Raw genomic sequence first — 23,509 nt, 5'->3', positions numbered from 1 at the left:
TAGACTCAGTCCACAGTGAACACAAGGTTTATTGCCACACGAAGGCACCGCTCCTCCTGCTGGTCACACCCAGGGCGCTGAGCTGAGCTGGCCTAGGCCACAGAGGAGGCGGGAAGCAGGAGGCAGGCACAGAGTGAGTGGGGATCCCCGTCCGGTTCCCTGAGTTGTGCTTGGTTGGGGTTTGGGCCAGCCTGGGCATTGCAGGACAGGCTTATCCCAAGGAGACCTCCCCATCCCGGGTCCCCAGGCACATGTGGGACGGAGACCTCCCCCACCCCGGGGCCCCAGGGCCCTGCAGGGTGCAGACCCCTCCACCCTGGGACACGTGTGAGGGCAGGAAAAGCTGCACGCACAGGTGCACAGGTGCGCACCCCTGGGGGCTCAGCAGTCCAGGCCGATGGACACGAGCAGGTCCTCCAGGGCCCGCAGCCGCTGCTGTGCCTCCTCGATAGCGCTGTAGGTCTGCACGGTGCTGGCCACATGGAAGCGGATGTCATCCACCAGTGGAATGGAGTCTGTCTCCTGCCGGGCTGCCACGGCGGCCGCCTCCTCCCTCACTGCCTCGGCGAAGTCCTCACGCTCTACCAGCTGGGGACAGGCGGGCTCAGCACGCGGCAGTCCCTCAGTCCCCCAGCCCTGCACTGGAAACAGCCTACCTTCTCGATGACCTTGGCCATGTACTCGGTGCACTGGTCTTCCAGCCGTGCCAAGCAGAACAGCTTGGCTATGCGCCACACACCCACCACGCTGTCCTCATCCAGGAGCTGTGCCAGGCTGCGGCCGCACAGCCGCTTTAGGCCAGGCAGCAGGTACATGTCAGCCACACTCAGTACATCATAGGCCACCTCGGGGGACAGCTATGGTAGAACGGGGAGTTGTACCCTGAGGTCAGCGAAGGTTTCCTAAGTCTAGCACCAACCAGGATCCTAGGGACCCAAAGGGCAGCGGAGCCCATGGCTGGTAAGCAGGTTGGCACAGGCTGGGCTCAGATCTGCTGCTGGCCATGGGGCTCTGGGCAGCTCTTTGCTCCTCTGTGCCCAAGTTTCCCTGGCTGGGAGGCCAGAGACTCGTGTCTGCCTCCAGTGAAGGCTGTTAAGGTAACAACGAGCAAAATTTTTAAAAATAAATAAATAAATAACAACTAGCTGGAGGGGACCCTAGCAAAGGTAGGGCATAGCTCTGACATGGGTGAAGGACAGCCACTGCCCCGTCCACCAGCAGCCAGGGACATCCTCAGGCCAGATACCATCAGGTCCCCCCATCCCATGCACAACATACGGGAAGGTGTGGTGCAATCCCAGCAGCTCTCGGAAAGGGAAACCCCACACCCTATCATCCCCTTCCCCCCTTCCCCTTCCTCCCGCAGTGTGACTGTGCACCTGACATCCCTCCCAGCCCGCACCTCGGTGTGGTCACTGTATACATAGTAGAGCACGTGGGTGAAGACCTCGGGTGAGATGCCATGCAGGGTGACAGCCGGAGGGTCGCCCGTGGCCTCAGGTTCCTCACTCTCTTGGAAGTGGTCATCCAGCAGGGCCCGGAAGTAGTCACTGCGGCCACAGAAGAAGGCCTGAGGGAAGCCAGATTGAGGAAGTGCCAGGGCCAGGGTCTGCCCCTAAGGAGCCAGCCCAGGGTCCAGGGCAGTGGGGAGGGGACAGACACCTTGTGGCAGAGAAAGCTGCAACCGGCCACACGGAAGCAGATGTCTGGGCAGCTATTGAAGCCATCGGGACAGGGGAAGGGCAGCTCCCCGAGGTCACCCTGGGGAGGAGACAGGACACCGTTAAGATTCCTCACTAAAGGGAGGGGCCGAGCCTGGGTCAACCAAGGATCAGAGCTACTACTCCACACTCACGCGCAGCTCAGGGGGCAGGGCACAGTCAGCCAGCAGCGCCATGTCCTCCCGCAGCCGGGTGTCAGTGGCTGGGGGCTCGATGGTCAACACCTTCACACACGTGCCTGGCTTGGAAGCCACTGTGGGGCAACAGCAGCCTCAAGGAGGAGGTCAGTCCTGCCAGCCCAGCCACCCCCTCGGCCTGGGGCCCTGCACGCACCGAACTCGGACACCTTCTCGCACTTGGCTTCCAGGTTGCTGAGCAGGTCCCACAGCTGGCACTGCTTGGCCAGGCGCTCACAGTCGCTGACGTGCTCCACACCAATGTCCAGGTGGCCTGAGGGTAGTGTGGGGTGTCAGAAGACAGGGAAGGGGCCTCCTAGGTGGCACCACCCACCCAGTTCACCCTGGTCTCTCCATTCTGAAGGCCCTCAAGGACAAGATAGGGCTGAGTTTCAGGTGGGACAGGTTCTCCCCCCACCCTGTAAGATGACCCCAGAGGTAGCCACCATGGCAGAGACCATGGAGAGAAGGGATGGGTCACCCAAGCCAACCCTCGAACCCCAGCAAGAGCATCACCTGTGTACAAGTACTGAAGCAGGGCCCCAAAGGCCACCGGGTTGATCTGTGGGCAGACAGTCAAGAGGTCAGGGGCAGCCACCAGCAAGAACTCCACTGTCTTGAATAATCAGCGTCTATCACCCTGAGGGACACACCAGGGGATGCCTGAGGACCACCATGCTCTTGCCCTTCCACTTGGTGTCAAGCATGTTGGCGAAGTAGGTGCTTCGAGCTCGCAGGATGCACCGGTGTGCCCGGAACCGCTTTCCATGTACCACGAAGACCACATCACTGTGGATACCCTGCTCCAGGAGCCTGGGGACAGTGAAGGGGGTGCTGTGACTGTTTGTTGAACCCTGAGCCACTGGTACCTGTGCATATATGCACAGTGCCCCCCAGCCCTCCTGGCCCCTCACCGCTGCAGGAAGTCGTTGTAGTAGTCATGGCGTCTGCAGGCAGCTGTGACCTGTCTGTAGTCACGTAGTGCCCGGCGGATGGCATCACTCAGCGCCCCATAGAGGCAGCGCTCACCGTCGAAGGTGTTGGCCTCACAACGGGCTCCTAGGGTGTGGGCTCAGTGGTCAGTGGGCCAGGGCTATGGCCAGGGAGGGCCCAAGGGCTCCTGATCTTCTAGGTTCTCATCTCAGCTCCCCACGCCAAAGCCCGAAGTAAGCCCAGAGACCCCTTCCCCGTACCCAAGCCACCCTACCCCTACTACCCCTGCAAGGCAGAGGCACGAGGGTGCTCTGTGCACTCACTCACACATGCATGCACACAGGTACACACACACCTACACACTCATACACAAGGGACCCTCTCACCATTGGCCAGGAGGTACAGCACCAGCTCCTCGTGCCCGCATAGGCAGGCATAATACCTGAGTATGAAGGAAGGAAGGCCAGGAGGCAGCTATCAGCAAAGCAGAGCCCCTCTACCTCCAGGCCATTACCCCCCTGCCTGGCACTCACAGTGGGGTGCTGTCCCACTTGTCCCGCACGTTCACCTCCACATCACGCTGCTCCAGCAGGTACCTGGGTAGGAAGGTCACAGTTGGGGTCAGCAGTGGTTCCCGTTCCCCAGGAGGAGATCAAGGGGGACCATGCCTCGGTAGGAAACAAAGGCACCGTGCTGAATACTGGTACCACCCTGCCGGCTAGGCCTTTCAGAAAAGGGGGAACAGCTAGGGGTGAGGCCCCTCCTTCAGCTAGAGCCCGGACAGTAGCTAGGAAGGGCAGGGGACCACTGGGACGCTGCTGGCCGCATCCCCAGGAGTGGAGCGCTGGGGAGAAGAGGACAGATTCAGCGGGCAGAAGTTGGGAGACAGCTGTTTGTGGGGTGCAGTGAGAAGGGGTCAAGCTGAGTGAGCTACTGCGAGGGTGGGGCGTCCCTGGGGACCCGCAGCCCAGGGAAGCTTCCGCGACTGTACCGGGAGTGCTGAGTGGCCTTCAACTTGGGAAGCTCCCCGGGCGGGTTTGGAGCTTGGTGAGCGCCGGGGGAGGGTGAAGAGGGGGTAGTGATGGAATGGCAGGTAGCGCAAAGTGCCGGGCAAGTAACTCCCCGCATTCCTTGACCGTGAGGGGTGGCGACCCCAGCCAGGTTCGCAGCAGCGGCGTCGGAGCCACCGCACTATCGCCACAACACAGCCACCCCCGGCGCCACTGCACCGCCGCCACCATGCAGCCGCCCCGGTCCCCGCGGGGTTCTCACCGCACGCGATTCACATCCCCTTTCCTGCAGCTAGCGAACAGGTCGCTGGTGTCCATGGCGCGGCCGCTCGGACCCCAGCCGAGCGACGCGGAGCTCCGCCAGATGTAAACATGCGCGGAGACCTAACCCGCCCGCCCGCAGCTCCGCCCCTCTCAGCTGTGTTCCGGTTCTGCAGCGGCGCCTGGCGCCTGGAGGACCGATCGACCTGGCTCCGTGGACGGAGCCTGCTGGAGGACAGAATGCGTTCGGGAAGACCGAACCTGCCCTCGGATCCATGGACCTGCACCGAGCCCACCTCAGGGTCGACTCTTCGAAGAACCCAGCCCACCTGGAGGATCTATACTGATCCCAGCCCGAGGACCAAGCCCTGCTGAGGATCGACCCCACCCACCCCAGAACCAGTCGACCTTTACGAGAGGATTGAGCGCCCACCCCAGTAAGAACGACTCAGAGGCGCGGTGCCCGGGGCCGGGCGGGTTTAATGGGTCGGCCACGGGCGCGTGGCGGGGTGGGGTAGCCAGGCGCAGCGCCCGCGTCCGGACCATCACAGGTGTGTGTCCTCTTCGAACACATCCGAGTCCTCGGGGTCGCGCTTGCCCCCCATGAGCGCACTCCAGCTTCCTGGGCCATTGAGCGCGCCGCCATTCAGGCTCGGCTGCTTCTCCTGCATCTCTGACTGGCTGTCGCTGGCCACGTCCAGCGTGGGGTTGTCGTGGCAGCCGTTCTCCACGAAGCGCAGCTCCTCGCCATGCGACTGCGGGGACAGGGTACGGGGCTGTGTCCCAACCAGAGCAGCTGCTGGTACAGGAAAGCCCCTCATTGGGGTCCCCAAGGCACCGCAGATGTGAGGTCCACAGAGCAACTTAGCAATCTTTTCCACAAAGAAGACTTTGCAGCCTCCTTGGCATATTATGGTCCCTCCACCTCACCCCTGTTCTGGGCAGCAGGGACTCCATGGCTCACAGCAGGAGCTGGGCTGCAGTGTGTACAGGGGCTGCCCACTTCTCCTGCCCATAAGTGGGACCAGCACTTACTCCGAACCTCCAGCACCCTTGGGGCCAGCAGCTGGGCCACCCGGTCCTGAATGCCCAGGACTTTTGGGGCTCTCTAGGCCTCCTCTCCAGCCCCAGCCCTGCCCCAGGCTCACCACGTGCTTGAGTTTGGGCAGCCGACGCTGCCAGCAGTTGTAGAGCAGGCCCAGCACAATGATGATGAAGCAGATGACACCGATGATCACCAGCACCACAAAGAGTGTCCCATAGTCACTGCGCACCTGGGTGGCCCGTGCCTGGCAGCTGCTGGTTGTGGAGTAGTTTTGGATGCCAATCTGGGGCAAGAGGGGCCGACCCTCAGTGGTGGGCACCTTGGGGCTCTCAGAGGTAGCTCCCACTGCTCTCAGAGGCTAGGAGCGGTACTCCCAGAGCCTCACTGTCTACCCATCTCCACCCTATCCACTTGGGGACACCTCCAAGCTTCACCCCATGGCCACTTCCCAGGCCCTCAGCTCCTCACCATGGCCTCTGCTCTGACCCAACCCAGAGAGCCTGGTTGTGGCTCTGGCCTCCATGGAGACAGTCCCCTACAGCTAGTCATTTTCCTCCCATATCTCCTGAGGGCTCCCTGATGGCATGTGGCCACCCAGCACTCTCCCCCAACCCCACTGGACCTGGTGTCTCCCCATGGGCTGTAGCACCCCAGGGCTGGACAGAGCTCCCAGCACCTCAGCACCTGGCAGGGGTGGTAGGAGGCCCTGGTGCAGAGGTCTGGACTGCTCAGGGGCTTCTAAGGCCATGGCTCCTGCCCCCCCCCCACTCATCTCCAGCACACGTTTCTCTGTCTTTAGAAATTAGCAAGTGTTCATTTTTCTTGCTGAAGTCACCCCCAGTGTCTTTGCTAAATCCTTCACTCTGCACTTTTAGAAACCCAGCGTGCCTTCTGTCGGGTCTGGCTGAACTGAGTGCCCGGCAGGGTGGGGCAAGAGGCAGGCAGGCCTGTGTGCACCCACCAGTGCCCATGAGCCCATCAGCTTGTGGGCTCCAGCTCCACCTAAGTGGGGACATTATAGCACTCAGAAGGGTGACTTTTAAGCCTTTGGGCCCCATGAGACAGCAAAGGAAGGATGAAGTAAGTCCTGTGGGCACAACCACCCCACTCCCATGCCTGCGACAGCCAAGGCAGAGGCTTAGGATCAAACCCTGCAGAGCCAGAAGGGTGAGGAAGAGCAATGATAGGTCAGTGCGGCCCAAAGGCATGTTGGGCATCTTGGTAGACATGGTGACTATCCTGTCAGAGGCAGAAAATCCCCACTTTAGCAAAGATGGTATGAGGGGCAAAAGCCCCAGGACCATGACCCACCCTGGCCTGTATGTTGCTGGTTTCCTGGCCCAGCCTGTACCCCCATTTCCCAGCCTACCCCCACTGCCCACCCTGCTCAGGCCCCCACCAGGGACACTGACCACTACCTTTCAGGATGCTTGGCTGACGTCCCAGTGGGTACTTCATGGGTACTCTGGTTCCCGTAGCATGACATGGTGTTTCTCCCATATCCCTCCTGTCATGATGGCTTCTCCCACCACTGCCCACAGCCCCTCTCCACCCAACCTGTGCAAGCATTGCATGTAACAAAGTGTCCCCTGCCCACCTCCCCCATGAGGCCTGAAATCCCCAGAGGGCTGTGTGTTCCAGGTGACCCCAGTCCCACACTCTCACCTCCTCCAGACTCCTGCGGATGTCACCCAGCATGGAAAGGACATCTTGGGTGGGCACCACCCCTGGGGGCAGAGACATGGGCATCAGCCTAGGCATGGCTCTGCCTAGGGGGTCTCCAGGCCCCACCCACCTACAAGCTCAGATGACATGGGGGGTCATCTAACATCTGCTGTAATACTGGTGGCCACCTCAGCCCTCACCCATGTGGAGGGCCCGCTGTTTGCTACTGCTCCAGGTTCACACACACCCCCACCAGAACTCCTTTGGGTCAGTGCCTACACCCTGCTTGGGCCCGCCTGCAACCCCGCTCACCCTGCTCGCCCACCAGCGTCATCAAGAGGTGCTGCTCCTTCTCACTGGGCTTGCTCAGAGAGATGTGCCAGTCCCCATGATGGCCACGGCGGTGGCGGGGCAGTACCTCCTCCACCAGGGCCAGGAGCCGCAGCCCCCGGTTTTGCCGGAATACCTCCTGCAAGGCAGGGACAGAAGCTCTGGACCCCTCGTCTTCCACCAGGCCCATTCCACCTTCAATCAGTGGCCAGAGGATCCTTGGGCTCTCTGAGGCAGCTCTGGGGACCAGCTACAAGCTGGCTACAAGCTTGCTGCTGGTGAGAACCCCAAGGTGTACCCTGCTCAGCCTCCCACATGAGGAAGACATGGGTCAGCCCAGAGACACCACTGACCAAGGTGACAGACACACCCACACACAGTGGTAGACAAGCTGAGGACATGGGTTAGTACCCATTGCCTTGTGCCTGGCATGAAATGTGTGGCACAGGATGAACATAGGAAGAGGGATCACACTCAGATGCAAAGACAGCACCAGAGCACTAGGCAGCTGGTGGCAGGCATAGGCACAGCCTGGTGTCAGTGCTGTTACCAGGGCCACCCAAAGAGTGATCTCAGAGAAGACTCTACACCTATAGCACAAGGAGCGAGAGAAGACCTGTTTTCAGTTTCACACACACTCAGACACTTTTTCTTCCCATGTGCACCAGTAATCACACAATTAAAACACAAACAGGAGCCTGGCCCAGGACAGGAACACAGGGAACGGCAGCCTCCAGCTCCCTTCCACAGCCCTCGCCTCCTGTCTATGCATGCAGGCTCTCAAGCCCCAGCCACACCTTTCCCACTGCTCAGTTCACCCATGGGTGCTACCTTGGGGCTAAGAGCCACCAGGGCCAAGAGCCAGGGCTCTCAGGAACTATGGGCATCTCACAGGATCTCTCTCCACTCCCAACATCTCTGCCAACAAGTGGTTGCTGGTTGTCATGCCAACCAAAAGGCTGCCAGGGTGACTGAGATGCTGGACCCATGTTTCTGGTTGCCATGGTGAGTGCAGGCACAGCCGCAAGCCCTGGTATTTACTGGCCTCCAGCGCAATGCCCTTTTAATGTGAAGCCTGGGAAGCAGCCACTCAGCAGCCAGGGAACCTGCAGCTCCTGTCAGGTCCCTGCTTTCCTCAGGGATAGGGCTGGCCTTGCCTGCCCAGGGCAGGGTGCAAGCACTGGATTCCAGTGCTCCCATCCTGCCACAGGGCTCGCTCCACCCATGCACAGGCTGACTCTCCTGGCCAGATACTGCCCAGCTCACACCCACAGGATCTGATGATGACAGACGTCACACCACTTGTGAGACAGAAAAATCAAGTGTTTGTGGTAAAGGGAAGAAGCCCTGACTTTGGAATCTCGTAAGTCTGGATTGCAGTCTTGTTTCTGCTCTTTATCAGCTCTGTGATTGTCAGCAAGATACTACACCTTTCTGAGCTTCAATTTTCCCATCTGAAGATGGAGGTCCTAACACCCTGGGAAGATTACAAGAAAAGTATCTGAGGCTGTAGCTTAGCCTGGTATGGTGGTGCAAATCTAATCCCAGTACTTCGAGAGTTTGAGATGGGAAGACCACAAGTTCGGGCCTGGGTTTGGCAACTTAGTAAATTACTGAGATCCTGACCCAAGTTGAACAATAGGAAAGGGCTAGGGGATGTATTACAATGTGAAGGCCTTAGGTTCTCTAGTGGAAAGGTAAAGTAAGGTAAGAAAAACACTTATTCAAAGGTGCTGTGACAACTGGAAAAGGAAAAACAGACTCAACTCAGACTTCACATCATTCACTAGAAGGCCCAGGGCACAGACAGCTCCGTGGCCATAAGCCTTCCTGCAGCCAGAGCTTGGTTTCTAAATACCTCCCCTCATGAAAAGCAGTAAGAGCTTCTCGAAAAGATGGCCAGTTCCAGGTCTGGACCAGGGAAAAACAACGTGGCCAGCTCTGCTTCTGTGCCCATGTCCTTGGGGTTTCTCAAAGGACCATCAAAGCCCTAGCCTGTTGTGCCTCTCTCCATGGTGCTGGGAAAGGCTAGGATCCCTGCGTTTCAGAGTAAGGGCTCTCTTCTGGTTTTGGAACTCCCAGCTGATAGCTCTGAATGCCCCCACTCTGTCTTCCTGCTTCCTCTGCTAGATTCTTTGCAGTTTCAGTTTCCTGTGATCTAATGTGAAGCAGAAGCTGGCAAGTCTTCACAGTGCATGCAGAGCTGGAAGATCAAATCCCCACAGATGGAGCTCTAGCTTGTAAAACTTTTCTGAGACACTGCTGACACGGTTCTGCCTTTTCCTGAAGATATGGCCTCTCCATAAGTCACCGTTATTCCTGTTCTTTTCAAATATATCAAAATTGAAGAGCCGGGCGTGGTGGCACATGCCTGTAATCCCAGCACTCGGAAGGCTGAGGCAGGAGGATCGTTGCAAGTTCAAGACCAGCCTGGGCTACAAAGTGAGCTCAAGGCCAGCCTAAACCGCATAGTGAGACCTTGTCTCAAAAAGCTAAAAAAAAAATCAAAATCATCAAACAAAGAGAGGCTGGGACTTTTGCAAACTAAAGGAGACTAGAGATGTGAGAGGTAAATGCAGGCACTGTCCTCTGATATCCTGGACCATAAGGGGTGACAAGCTGCAAAATATTTATTGGGACCATTGGTAAAACCTCAAATAATGAAGCAGATAGATCAACTCATAAGTTTGCACAAATGTTAATCCCTGACTTTGATCACTGTATTGTGGTTATATAGAGGATATTTTTTTCTGAGGGAAACACATACTAATGTATTTAGGATGGGCCAAAAGGGAACGATACCTTCAGCTTTTCTCAAATTGTTTGAAAAATTCACACAACTGGTAAATCAGGCTGAAGTGCTTGTAGAATTTGTACTATTCTTTCTATAAATTTGAAATTATTTCAAAGTACATTTACAAAAAGGAATGTGTGGTGGATTAACTAATGGTCAAGTTGTGACACCCACCTGAACTGAATCAGCGTGGTTCTGGGTGCAGATCACCCACCTGAGGATTGTTGCCAACAGCATACAAAGCAGGAATGAGGGAAAAAGGGTGTGCTGTTGATTCTCCTGGAGAAGCTTGTCGTGCTGGTTTTCCTGGTATGCACTCAGCTGTTCTCACTGTTGGAAGAGCTCAGGACCTCACTGTCGCTGAGGATGGCTGCTCTGCTCTTTGAGGGAGTTCTGGTCCTTGCCTTGAGCATTGATTCCTGGCTCCAGTGCAGATCCCTCAGCCTGCTGGCACAGATCCTTCATTCCACTGGTGCAGACTTTCTAGTGTCCATTGCTGACCTTTGGGTCTTCCCAGTATACACCCTTGATACAGATTTGCAGGAGACATTGTCAGGGACTCTAGCCCTCCAACTGGACTTGTGGGGGATGCTGCCATGGCCTTCAACTGGACTCATGCAGAACACTGGCATGGGATCCAGGCCCTTGGCTGGATTCTTTGGGTCTCTGCTGTGCAGAGATGTATTCTTCTGCATTTGATTTTTTGGGTGAATATTGTAAAATAATTCTATAAATTATGTGCCCTGTATTAAACCTATTCTCTTTCAAACCCTGGGTACAACAAAATGCAAGAAAATTAAAGACATCTTTACATAAATAAAAGCAGAGGTATCCTTGCAGGAAGAGCTACTAAAGGACACTGCTAGGGTCTGCATCTTAATGTCCCTCAGAGGCCATGTGCTAAAGGCTTGGGCCCTCCCAGGGGGTATGGGGAGCTAAGAAATGAGACCTAGTGGAAGGAATTCATGTCACTGGGTGTCCCCCAAAGGGGACATTAGGGTCCCATTAGGGTTCTCTGCTTCCTGGCTGCTATGAATGAGTGGCCTCCTTTACTACCACTCCCACCATGATAAAGCACTGACCTCTGGAACCAGGACCCAAAACAAACTTTCCCTCTTTATAAATTGTTTATCTCAGGTATTTTGTCACAGTAATGGGAAGCTGACTATTAAACATAGAGAACTGGCACTGAGAGGTGGGATTATTGCCATGATTCTACTAAACAAGGTGGTTCAGTAGCCTTTGGAGCTGGGTAATGGGAAGTGTTTGGGAAATCTGAGGAGTCGGCTAGACCAAGCCTGGAGTGCTGTAGTGGAGCTCAGAGACAAGAATGCTAGTAAGAACACAGGCAGTAAAGTCTTGCCAATGAGTTTTCAGGTGGGAATGGGGACTCTGCAAGGAAATAGAGTAGAGGTCTTCATGTTATGTGCTAGAAAATAGCGGGCCTACATTTGGACCATGCCTTGAGATTTTGTGGAGGCTGAGTTTAAAGATTATGGACTAAATAATCTGGTGGAGCAAAATTCTAGGTGATATTCAGGCAGTGGTATTTAGTACTGCTGGCTGCTTTTAGCCACATCTATATGAATGGAAATTTAGCAGAGTGGAAAGATTTGAAAAACTTGCAGTTTGGTCAGAAAAGGAGAGCCCTTAAAGTCGGACCAAAGAGGGTGTAGAGATTAGTGACATTAAAAAGGAGCCAAGCACTTTGCACCTGGACATAGGAAAGAGGCCTTGAGGGCATCTCAGGAATCAGCAAGACCCCACTTTTCATCACAGAATGCTTGGGAAGTGTTGCCCAGGATTCATGTCCGTGTGTTCAGCTGTCCAGGCACTTAGAGACCATGACTGTCACAGTCCAGGGGGCCCGGCAACTGCCTCTGCTGGCACAGACCTTGTGTCAGCTGCATAGTAAATGTTTTACAGGCCTGCTGAATGCAAGAGTTGTGGGGTCACAGAAGCATTTGATGAGATTTCAGGGACGACCTGGGGCAGGCAGTGTGGCAGTGTCAAGAGTCCCAGAAAGCAGCCTCAAGAGAGTTCTCAAGTCCCAGTCGCAGTTCTCAAGTCCCAAGCACACAGAGAATTAGTATTTGCCCTTCCGGGCTTCGCCCTTCCTTTGGTTTAGCTCTGCTGCTGTTTTTCTCATCCTCTCTTTTGGAATGGGGATGTTCGCACTGTACTGTCACATGCTGGAAGTATGGACCTACCTGACTTTCACTGAGGAGACTCTGGACTTGGACTTTTGAGCAATGCTGGAACTATTAGGGCCTTGGGGAGTCTTGAGATGGAATGAGTCCATTTGGCATTGTGAGACTGACATGAGGCTGTGAGCCTTAGAGGGTCAGGGCAGAATATAATGGCTTGAGTTGGGTGTGGTGGTGCACCCCTATAATCCCAGCACTTGGGAGACTGAGGCAGGATGACTGCCATGAGTTTGAGGCCAGCGTGGGCTACATAGTGAGTGCAAGGCCAGCCTAAACTACACAGTGAGACCGTGTCTCAAAAAACCAAAGAATATGATGGTTTGGATCTTAAAGGTCTCCCAAAAGGCAATGCGTTAAAGACTAGATGGCTGGCCTGGTGTGCCAGTGGGAGGAAGGGAAACTGGGAGGGGCTGCAGGCAAGACCGCAGCTTTGGAGGATGTCCTGCAGGGAGATTAGGCTCCGGGCTCTGCTCCTCTGCTGCTGCAAATGCCTCCATGTTTGCTCTACACCACAGTGAGCTGATTTGCCACAGCTCCCAAAGCAAGCCACCAGCTGACCAGACAAAACCACAAGCAACAGCAAACTGCCGGCAAGCTGTTTATCTGAGGTATTGTGTCACACTGAAAAGAAGCTGATTAATACTACTGGAGGAAGCAGGAAACTCAACCAGAGGAAGCAGCAGAGATACGCGATGGTCTTGCTGCAAATAAACAAGTATACTGATAGAGTGGAGCAGACCGTGGCTGCTGATAATAGTGACTGGTGCTCGTCACACTTCTTTATCAGGAAAACGCAACTGAAACCACAGGGAGGCACCGCAAAGGTGCCCCTAGACCTGTGCTGCTGTGAATGGAAGACGGGGCAGCTGGTGTGGGAAACAGTGTGGAGGGTCCTCAGTGAAACTGAAGTGGAATGATTATATGATGGAAAAATCCCGCTTCTGGGAATGGACCCACAGAGCCAGAAACGGGACACGGCGAGACACCTGCAACCTACATTCACAGCAGGTGAAATGGGAGCGACTCCCACGTCCAGGTGAAGTGGACGGGTGAACAAATGTGTTCTGTTCATACACGAAACAGTTTAAGCCTTGAAAAAGAAAGAAACTCTGACACATGCTACCACAGGTACCAGCCGTGAACACTGAGCAGAAAAGGACTGGACTTCAAAGATAAATCCTGTATGACAAGACCCAGCTCAGGTATTTGAAGGGGCTGAATTCTTAGAAACTGAAAAGAGAAAGGTGGTTGCCAGGAGTTCGGGGGAGGGGAGAAAGGAATAGGAAGTTGTTAACAGGCCCAGAGTTTCAGTTTTGAAGATGAAAAAGTACCAGGAACCTGTTTCACAAGAACATGAATATACATACACAGCTGGACTGGAATTTGCAAATGTCTAGATGGTAAATTTTAGTTTTGGCTACACTAAAAGAAACCCAAAAATTGATAGCTGGGATGTTACATATTAAATTTAAATAACACAAAAGACAAAACAAGGACAACATGTTAGAAGCATTTTAATATCTGTGGGAAAAGAGAGATATGAACATCAGGCTTTATTATTCAAATATGCACAGCAAAAATGTGCAAGTAGCCAGGTGAGGTAGTGTACACCTGTAATCCCAGCACTCGGGAGGCTGAGACAGGAGAGCTGCGCGATTGAGGCCAGACTGAGCTACATAGTGAGCTCGAGGACAGTCTGAACTACACAATGAGACCATGTTTCAAAAAAAGTACAAATACATCTGCCAAAGATTTAAGGGTCTCAAGTATCACACTGCGGGGCCTCAGTACCTTTCTCAGTAATGAGAATAAGGGCTCCTCGCAGAAATGTTGATTCCATACTGGGGGATGGAGATAAGGAGAGTATCAGACATTAACAGGTTGGCCTGAAGAATGCAGAAGCCAGGCATGGTGAGACACATCTAAAATCCAAGTACTTGGGAGGCTGAGGCAGGAGGACTGCCATGAGTTCAAAGCCAGCATGGGCTGCATACTGAGTTTAAGGTAAGTCTGAACTGCATAGTGAGATCCTGTCTCAAAAAAGCAAACAAAAAACAAAACAAAACCAACTTAAAAATGAGGCAGAGGCCAAAACAAGGACACTTTCATTGGTAAAGATGAGGTGTTTGAGTATCAGTAAGAAGAGAAACGCATCAGCTGTGTTAAAACCCCTCCGTTTATATTGATGTTGGGGCCACCTCTTTGCTGTTGCTGTTGTTTTTAGGCAGGGCCTAACTATATAGTCCAGGCTGGCTTCAAACTCACAACCCTCTTGCCTCAGCCTCCTGGGGGCTGACACTACCTGTGTCCTACCCCACCTAATTCACTCTGCTCACATTTGGATTAAACACATGCATCTGCTTTCTTTCCCATTGAACTCACTGAACAAGAGTAAAGAATTTAACCTCGAAGACACCAGACACAAATGTAAAGCCAAGCAGCTGACGAAGCCAAGCAACATGATTTGGATGGCAAAGTGGGCTGGCTTAGGACTTGCTGAGACATAGAAGCTGAGCTGTAATCAGTCCCTGATGACCCACATCCCAGAAACTCCACTGTTTAATCAGCACTGTTAACTCCCAGGATCAGAACAAAGGAACTGGTTAGGAGGCTGTGAAGAAACCCCTGGCCCCAGGCTTCTCCCCTCATGCTGCAAGCCTGACCCACGTTCTTCTCCCAGTAGAGGATCGAAGTCTAACTGCTTTTGTACTTTTCCCCAAGTGCTGGGAAGGCCTCACAACCACAGAAGATGGACCACAGAGTGACACCTTCAGCCTCAGAAACTTTAAAGAAGCACGGTCCTGACCTAGAGGACACCAGGCACAATTGAGTAGATACACGTGCATGTGTGTGTGCATGTGTGCGTGCATGTGTGTGTGCATGCGTGCGTGCATGCCTGTGTGTGCCTGTGTGTGCCTGTGTGTGTGTGTGGTGGCTTTGGGGAAGTGAATGATAATCACTATTTCCACTATTTCTACATGAATACTTAGAATCCTGAGACACCCTCGCCTCTGTCCCAGTGTGGATCCCTGGACACTGACAACCAGCCCTTCACTGTTCTGGGGAACAGACGTCCCTTTTCAAAAATTCTAAACACCCTAGAAAGAAGGACACAGTGATGCTGACTTGAGAAATTTCACCTGTAATCCTAGCTACTTGGGAGGTTGAGGCAAAAAGATCACAAGTTCCAAACCAGGTTTGCCAACCTAGAGAGACTCTATCTCAAAGTTTCAGATAAGGGCTGGGAATAGAGCTCAACCGTAGAGCACCAGGCCTCACCAGGCATGCACCAGGCCTCAGTCCCCATCGCCAGCACCAAAAACAGCTCCACCCAGCCCTAAGCTAACAGCGAGTGCTGGCAGAAATGCAGGAGAGCCTGTATGTGAAAAACCGGGCCAAGGCAAACCAATGGGGGAAGTACTCACACACGGAGAAAACCAAGTTTTTATAAAGATTTTTCTGGGCATGATGACACATGCCTTTGGTGTCACTACTATGGTGGGTGAGAAAAGAGGGTCACTTGAGCCCAGACTGGGCAGCACAGTGAGTCCCAGTCTTGAAACACAAAACAAAGAACTACAATATCACAGACAATACTGTGCACAGAAACAAAAGGATTCTTTTAAACTGAAAAGAGAAGGAGGCAAGTACAGAAGAGCCCTTACAAATTTTATAATACAGAAAGTGCGTTGCATTTTTGGTGTCGGTGGTGCCAGTTCTGGGTTAGCACTGAGCAGTAAAGACAGAGCCACTGCCCACACCCTGCTGTGCCCAGCACCTGCCCTGGCCACCCTCCTCCCACCAGCCTTGCCCAGCACTCACACAGTCTATGTTCTCAGTCATGTTCAGGATGATGTAGTTCTTCCCAGCCAGGTTGCTCCAGTCTTTGCAGATCACCTGTGCCAGGAGACAAAAGTGGGTGACACTCGGGCACCAGGGAGAGGCAAGACCTGGAGGAGCAGGGGGCAGAGGGCTGCCCACAGATGGGAGCCAACAGCCTGCACCAGGCGACACATGGAGTACCCCACACTCTGCAGACCCAGGGGAGGAAGGGCCTCACCTGAGTGGAGTCCCATGGAGTTCTGGAAGGAGCTTCTGCCACAGATCCCCTTGGGGGCTGCTGGCTGACACCTTCCTGTCCTGGGATGGCAGAGGACAGCATTGGTGCAGAGTCTCGGGGGGCAGATGGAGAAGGGGCAGGGGTCCTGGGGTATGGACGGCCCTCATCCAGGATCTCAGCCCTGAGGGAAGCTTCGGTCTGCAGGAACGAAGCTGGGGATAAGGATGAAGCCACTTCCCTGCCGATTCCCACGGTAGCCTCCTTGCTGGCCTCTCCAGGGATCTCAAACTCTACCCGGGATCCGGCTGCCAGCAGCATGGTGGCCCCGGCCTCCTTTATGGGGAGGTCCTGAGGCCCTAGGGTCACCATGCTGGGAGTGACCAAGGGCAGAGACGAGCTGGGCTCCACGCTGCTCTCCACCTCCACGCCTGATGCGGCCTGGTCCCCAGACTCCTCATGCCTGTGTCCCAGGACACCTGGGGCCGGGCTGTTGCTGCTGGGGACAAAGTCTCGAGCCTGTATGGTGGCTTCCTCCTGGGACCCGCTCACAGGCAGCAGTTCCTCCTCCTCGTCCTCCTCGTCCCTCTCCACCTCCTCCTTCTCCCTCTCCTCCTCCTCTTCCTCCTCCTCTTCCAGAGGCACCTGCCAGGGCGGCTCTACCAGGTTCAGCTTTGGCACAGTGGAGGGGAGGCTGAGCAGCTCCGCAGCCTGGCCAGCATCATCCAAGTCCATCGGCCCTGCCTTCTCCGTGAGGTCTGGGAAGCCATAGTCTAGGACAGGGACATAAGGGCGCCGCTTGTCAATCCAGCACCAACTCAGGTGGTACTTACCAATGGGAAAGGCCCACAGGAAAAGATCCTAGAGTTCTGGAAATGCTGGGGAACCACAGGAAGAAGGGGGTCAGCCTGTGGGGGACACTTCTCCCTAGTGGTAATAAACACAATTCACGTTTGTCACCAAATTCAGTGAGCACAGGAATGTGCAGACATTTTGCATATGCACCTCAGAGTAGCCACGTTGCTTTCATCTGGGACCCACGAGGAAATACTCATCCTCCCCTCAGAAAGGCTCCCCTCATCTCTCTTATAAGGGGTCTAAAGGGACCTTCTGGATGAATCCTCCAATGAGCTTTGAAGAAACACCCTCCTTCTTTCTTTTTGAGATGGGATATGTCACTCTGTTACCCAGGCTGGCCTTGAACTCCCGGGCTCAAACTATCCTCCTGACTCAGTCTCCTGAGTAGCTGGGGCTACAGGTAAGGACCACCCTTATCACCACACAGGTGAGACCAGTGACATTACTTATTGTTCCTAAACCATGCTCTTTTTCTGCAAGGGAGGCCCTGATGGGAAATGAAGCTGTTGGGCTAAGAGAGGCCAGGGCTGAGGCTGGAGCCTCCCAAAGTATGCAGACTTTCTGGGTCATGTATGCAGTGGGCCAGGGGACCGAGTCTCTTACTTCCTGGGAATCACACTCTGAAGCAGCCAATCAGGAATCAGCAGAGCAGGCTGTTTACAGGTTTCTCATGGAGGCCCAGGACTCTTCAGAACTACACATAAAAACCAGAGCAGTGACCCAACACATCAGCACAGCAGAATGCTTCAGCACCAGAATGCTTCACAATGGTGTGGTAGGGGCATTTTAAGACAGAGAAGGAAAGGCTGGGGGTTTAGCTCAGTGGCATAAGTGCCTACCTGGCAAGCACAAGGTTGTGAGTTCAATCCCCTGGCACACAAAAAAAAAAAAAAAGACAGAGAGGGAAGTCCACGCATCAATCTCCTCCCTCTCCAGAACCTCTTGCAGCAGTAGGAGAAAAGTAACTGAAGTTTTTTTTTAAATGTGGCTGTTAGGGAGCTGACACGCTACAGTTGACACTGTATTTCACAGACCCAGTGTCCATGAAAGCTGACACCCAGAAGGTCCAGGAAGTGGTCAGGACGCTGGCCTGGGCATGGTGGGTAAGTAGCCCACTGTTCCCACACCTGTCCTTGTGGCTTGGACAGTTCCTAAGAGAACCACATTCTCTGCTTGGTAACAACACTCATGAGTGCGTGCCTGGAGCTGGCAAGGGCCTGGCAAACCCACACAGGGTGATGGCTCTGTTCTGTGACCAGTGACTCCAGAGACGCCCTGAGAGCTACACAGAAAGAACCTATCCATCACCTCGCAAAACTTCCTGTGTTACCCAGGCCCCCTTCCTCTCCAGCACTGTCACTTCAGACTGGTTTCTGTCACTATACGCTGACTGGTTTGCAACATATAGAGTTTGATACAAATGTACCATACAGTGTGTTCTCTTTGGCTTAGTTCAGCACAGTTATATCAATGATTTACTTTTGTCATTGGGCATGCTGGCACATATCTATAATACCAGCACTCCAGAAACTAAGGATCACCTCAAGTTTGAGGCCAGCCTGAACTACACAGTGAGTTCAAGGCCAGCCTGGATGACACAGTGAGACCCTCTCTCTAAATAAATAAAATTTACTCTTTTCAATTGTTCAGTAGTGGTCCGTTGTACAAATATATGTGTAATATCTGTAATTAATTTATGCAAATAATTGTTGGTGGATCTTTGACTTGTTTCCAGTTAGGGATTTTTTTTTTTGGTCTTTTTCCTTTTTATCGGTACCGAGGGTCAAACTCACGACTGCCTGCTTGCAAGGCAGGTGCTTATGCCGCTGAGCTAAATCCCCAGGCCCTCCAGTTAGGGATATTAACAAGTACTATGATACCTTGCTTCACAAACTTAATTCGTCCCAGGATTCTCGAAAAGATGGCCAGAATTCACAAACAAAAATAAAATTTTGCCAAATGCTTCTGTGTGCAAACCATACTGTTCACAAACAAAAGTGCTAGTGAATTGAGGCACCTTTATATTGTTATATAGAAATTTCATGTGGACTGGGCGTGGTGGCATATACCTGTAATCCCAACAGTAGGGAGGCTGAGGCACAAGGATCGTTGCAAGTTCAAGACCACTATGGACTACAAAGGGAGCTCAAGGCCAGCCTGCACTGCATAGTAAGACCCTGTCTCAAAAAACACAAAACAAAACAACAACAAAAACAACTTCATGTGGGCACACACATTCTTTTTTCCTGGAACAGCTGGGTTACACAATGGGTATATGCATATGTTTGTTTTGTTGTATGACAGTGTGGGCTCACTGTGTTGCCCAGGCTGGTCTTGATCTCCTGGGCTCCTGGACTCAAGTGATCCTCCTGCTCAGCCTTCTGTAGCTGGGACTATTGGTGTACACCACTGTGCCCAGTTTAAATTTTTAAGAAACTACTAAACTATTTCCAAAGTGAGTGTACAATGTTACATTCCTACCAGCAGTCTTTGAGAATTCTGATGGCTCCACCAGGGGGCGCATCAGTGAGCAAGCTGGACTTGCCGTTCACCTCACTCCGCACAGTGCATGTCCTAAGGAGCCAGAGGAGAGGCTAAAAGTTCCCCAAGAAAGGACAGACCACTGACTTCCGGGAGAACATGGCGGACAGACAACAGCAACTACCGGAGGCTCTCTGAAAGGCTCGGCTCAGAGGCCAGGAATGATGTGGACTAAGGAGACATGAACGGGTAGAGATATGCTCTGCTGACTCAGGAACGAACTGGGCTGAGAGAAACCAACTTAGAATACAGTCCTGGCGCTAAAATAGGAACAGAAAAGACTCGGTGTGGAGGCTCGACCCCGCGCCATTGGAAACCGCGGTTTGGATTTCCCGCCGCCCGGCGGCTGGCTGCCTCCACAAGCGGCTCGGCAAGGAGAGACGCGCAGAAGCTCTGGGAACGGGAGTCTGCGAACGGAGTCGAAAACAGGACGGACAAGGAGGCATACACGAAAACTGACTGGTGGCGAGGTGAGTGAGAGAAACTGACCCCCTACCACAGTTTGACTCCAGTGGAGGTTTTTCTGGGCTCAGGCAGTCCTGTAAGAGCAGGGCGCGGTGGCAACTCCAGCCGCACATTCCCCTCTCGGACGGGACTGGTGAAAAGTGCCTGGCCTGAGTGACGCTGCTGGCGGACTCCCTAGGCTGGCCTAACCCAGATCCCAGAGTCTGACGGTGGCCCGGAGGAGCGACCGACTCCCGCGTAGGCTGCCTCCTCCGCGACTCCCTGGGGCGCAGCGGTGGGCGGGAACAACTAGCCAGCGCAATTTGATCAGGCTGTGGCTGACAGGCAGGGAAGCCGGGCCTCCTATGTAAGTTTGCATTTTATAAGGAACAGAAAATATGGGGAAGGGAAGCAACAAGAAAGGCTCCTCGGCCCCCAATTCTGAGAAACAGGCAATAGTGGACACCGCACCAATATACATTAAGCGCCATATAGAGAGCCTCATAGACCAATTCAGGAATGAAGTTATCAATGACCTGAAGCTAGAAGTATGCAGAATAGTTAGAGATATGCTAAGCACCACCCAGGAAAAAACAGATGATGGAATGGAAGAACAGAAAAAGAGGAGAGAATTGCTTGATGGAGAAAACAGAGAAAGCATAGAGTACGTGAAGCAGGTTCAAAAGGACTATCAAGAAATTAAGAAGTCTATCCAAGACTGGCATAACAGCTTGAAAGAAACTAAGGACAGACTATCTGAGCTGGAGGCCAGACTTGTAATATGGGAGAATGAAATGAAAAACTTCTTAAAAATAACAAAGAAACAAACAGCAATAATACAAAGACAAGAAGATGATAAGAGGAGCCATAACTTAAGGATTAAGAACATAAAAGAAGAAGTAGGGACACAAACAGGTGAACTACAAAAGCTACTCACAGAAATAATCCAGGAGAATTTTCCTAATTTAGCAAAAGGTAAAGATACTCTGATGTACGAGGCATACAGGACCCCAGCTACCTACAACCCAAACAGAGCAACACCCAGGCATATAATAATAAAAATTCCAGAAATTCAATACAAGAACAGAATATTAAAAGCTGTCAGAGACAAGAAACAGACCACTTACAAGGGAATACCCATCAGAATTACAGCAGATTTCTCTGCACAAACCATCAAATCACGAAGAGCATGGGGGGAAATAATTCAAGCTTTGAAAGATAATAATCTCCAGCCAAGATTGAGATATCCTGCACAACTGTCCCTGGAAATTGATGGAAAAACGAGGTGCTTCCAGGATAAAGAGGAACTGGGGGAATTTGCAACCACCAATTCAACCCTACAGAAAGTATTGCAGGATATTCTAAAAAGAGAAAAATACAAAGAACCCAGAAATAGTGGCGGGGAGGCCACAACGAATGGAGCAGAGAACTAAATGAAGAAGACGAACTGACAGCTACTGACAGAAAAAGAGCTCAACAGAAATGAGACAGAGAAGATTGGATGATAGGAACAGCTATTTTGGAGAAAATGACATCTTAATAGGTAATACTGATTTAGTACCATCTTGTTTTGAAGTCTCATCTAGCTTTTGTTCTTCTGTCTCCAATGGTCTAAACAGGTTGTATCTTATTGGATTTTATTATGTACGATAGTATAAGCAAAAACCTTTTAAAGACAAGGAGATTATACAGAAACCATTGTTCATTTTCTGTTAGTCGATTCTAAATACTCTATAATGCTGTCATTCTCTTAAATGGTTTTACATTGTTTTGATATACTTAATGCTACAGTATACGAAGTTGTACTCAAGGACTTCAAGGAAAGAGTCAATATGGTAACTACTTTTGGGTCGGAATTATCTGGTGGTGAAACACTATTCTGCTTAAATGGTTATGTTTTGATCTGCCCTGTTTCGCTGTTATGCCCTCTTTTTTTTCTCAATCTCCACTCCATTATTTACTTTTTCATTTTTATCCGTTTAATTAAAGGGAAAAAAATAGCAGGATATAATATAGTAACCCACTTTGACTTTCTATTATCTTGATTTGAAGCCCTGTATTACTCTCACCATCTTGTTTTTGACTGAGGTTCCTCTATTCTGTTTTACTGGATAGTATCAGGTTCGAAAGTTTAGGCATCAGCTGAGAAGATAATGAGATTCATTATAACACCCATTCTCGTTGACTTTTATCTACTTTTGAAGACCTACAATGTCTCCAATGTTTTGGTTTTGTCGGTTTTGTTCTTTACTGTTTTGTTCAATTGTATTACAACTAATGATATAGGCAATTCTATTAGAAATAGTGGGAGGCATTATGGTAACCATTGTTGATCACCTTGTATTATGTTTTTATATTATCTATTATGTCCACCCTTTTGACTTGACCGATTCTGTTCTGTTATGTCACATTTGGTTTTACTCTCTTCCAAAAAAGCAGTAAGAATGGTGGGAGCAATGAAACCCAAAATGTGTAATAGTCATTGTACAAAAGAGAGGAAAAGAAAGTGCTCTAAACTATATAACTGCATGTATATTTAAGTGTATAAGATAGAAAATGATATCACAGAGTTTTATTGGATCATTGAACAGAACTGTTTGCAGTATCATTGTTGGAATGTCCACTCTACAAGCTTTAATTTTGTGACTTGAACAATTATTTCTAAGATGGCAATATGTAATCCATTAACTAGTGATTTCCTACTGCGCATTTTTTTCTTCTGTAAATCTGTATAACTTGTACCCCTTCACTGTTTTTTTTCTTTTCTCCTTAAATAAAAAAAAAAAGAAAAAAATAAAAAAGAAAGGACAGACCACTGATAAAGGGACAAAAAAGAGATCCGTGAATTATCACCCAGTTTCCAATTCATAACCCAAGGCTATAGGAAGAAATTGAAAAATGATTTAAAATTCTTAGTGAAGTTTATTTTGAACTTGTAATTTTATACCCAACTAAACTATTACTGAAGTGTGACAGCAAAATAATGACATTGTCATAAATGAAAGAGTTAAAAGTTTTGCTGTCCATCTTCTGTCTGAGGCCCATTAGATTAGCTCACTGGAGAAGGCCCCTGACTTTGGTCTCCTCTATCCAATCCTTCTCAGTCTAAAACAGCTAGATGAAAACCAGTACCCTTATCACCTACCTGCAGTTAGGGTACCTCTTCAGAAGGGGGACTTTTATAGACAGTTAAGTTGGGTAGATGTATACTAGACAGTCAGACCAGGCTGGGACCTCAAGGGAGTCAGTGCAGAGGATGAGAATTCATCAGAACTGTGGCTGGAGGCATATCTGAAGATTAAAAGTCACAATGGCCAGTTTTACATACTTCACTAAGGGATGAAGAGGCTTGGGATTATTGGTATTGACCTTTTGAGACTTTCCAGTATCTCTTTAGGAGTGGGGTCATCCTCTCTCACCTACTAAAACTAAAACCACTAAGACTAAAACTATAGATTATCAATCAA

The 23,509-nt window shown here is 51.5% G+C and overlaps 2 protein-coding genes across 3 annotated transcripts in view; both read right to left on the bottom strand.

The window, feature by feature from the left end:
• Positions 1-9: 9 nt before the first annotated feature.
• On the bottom strand, positions 10-4,258 carry Abtb1 (ankyrin repeat and BTB domain containing 1). Of its 2 annotated transcripts, XM_003461487.5 has the most exons (12): positions 4,103-4,258; positions 3,364-3,426; positions 3,217-3,272; positions 2,812-2,956; positions 2,551-2,710; positions 2,414-2,459; positions 2,055-2,171; positions 1,856-1,974; positions 1,663-1,761; positions 1,403-1,570; positions 657-857; positions 10-588 (listed from the first exon to the last, which is right to left on the bottom strand). In XM_003461487.5, exons 1-12 carry the CDS (start codon positions 4,156-4,158, stop codon positions 382-384), a joined length of 1,437 nt encoding a protein of 478 aa, XP_003461535.1. In that variant the 5' UTR covers positions 4,159-4,258; the 3' UTR covers positions 10-381. The 2 variants fall into 2 exon arrangements, with proteins under 2 accessions (XP_003461535.1, XP_063093870.1); XM_063237800.1 differs by lacking the exon at positions 3,217-3,272 and having other exon boundaries at positions 4,103-4,186.
• Positions 4,259-4,561: 303 nt separating this feature from the next.
• The window catches only part of Podxl2 (podocalyxin like 2), a 39,413-nt gene continuing 20,465 nt past the window's right edge, over positions 4,562-23,509 (bottom strand). Inside the window, exons 3-8 of the mRNA XM_004999648.4 lie at positions 16,203-16,972; positions 15,965-16,039; positions 7,124-7,280; positions 6,812-6,873; positions 5,250-5,429; positions 4,562-4,856 (exon numbers count right to left, since the gene is read on the bottom strand). Coding sequence (XP_004999705.2) covers positions 4,647-4,856; positions 5,250-5,429; positions 6,812-6,873; positions 7,124-7,280; positions 15,965-16,039; positions 16,203-16,972 — 1,454 coding nt within the window. The 3' untranslated portion in view covers positions 4,562-4,646. The remainder of the gene's footprint in view (positions 4,857-5,249; positions 5,430-6,811; positions 6,874-7,123; positions 7,281-15,964; positions 16,040-16,202; positions 16,973-23,509) is intronic.

This window comes from Cavia porcellus, unplaced genomic scaffold (assembly GCF_034190915.1).
Source record: "Cavia porcellus strain 051 isolate PalLab524CR breed Dunkin Hartley unplaced genomic scaffold, mCavPor4.1 scaffold_27, whole genome shotgun sequence".
NCBI lineage: Eukaryota > Metazoa > Chordata > Mammalia > Rodentia > Caviidae > Cavia > Cavia porcellus.
Note: the sequence above shows the minus strand (reverse complement) of the source record. Positions and strands in the feature narration are given on the sequence as shown.

Bases quoted from the DNA above. Each gene is read 5' to 3' on its own strand.
- Abtb1 (XM_003461487.5), bottom strand. From the start codon at position 4,158: ATGGACACCAGCGACCTGTTCGCTAGCTGCAGGAAAGGGGATGTGAAT. The intron at 3,273-3,363 runs GTGAGTGCCAGG...CTTCATACTCAG, and splicing joins AAGTGGGACAGCACCCCACT to GTATTATGCCTGCCTATGCG. The intron at 2,957-3,216 runs GTGAGAGGGTCC...CCCACACCCTAG, and splicing joins GCTGTACCTCCTGGCCAATG to GAGCCCGTTGTGAGGCCAAC.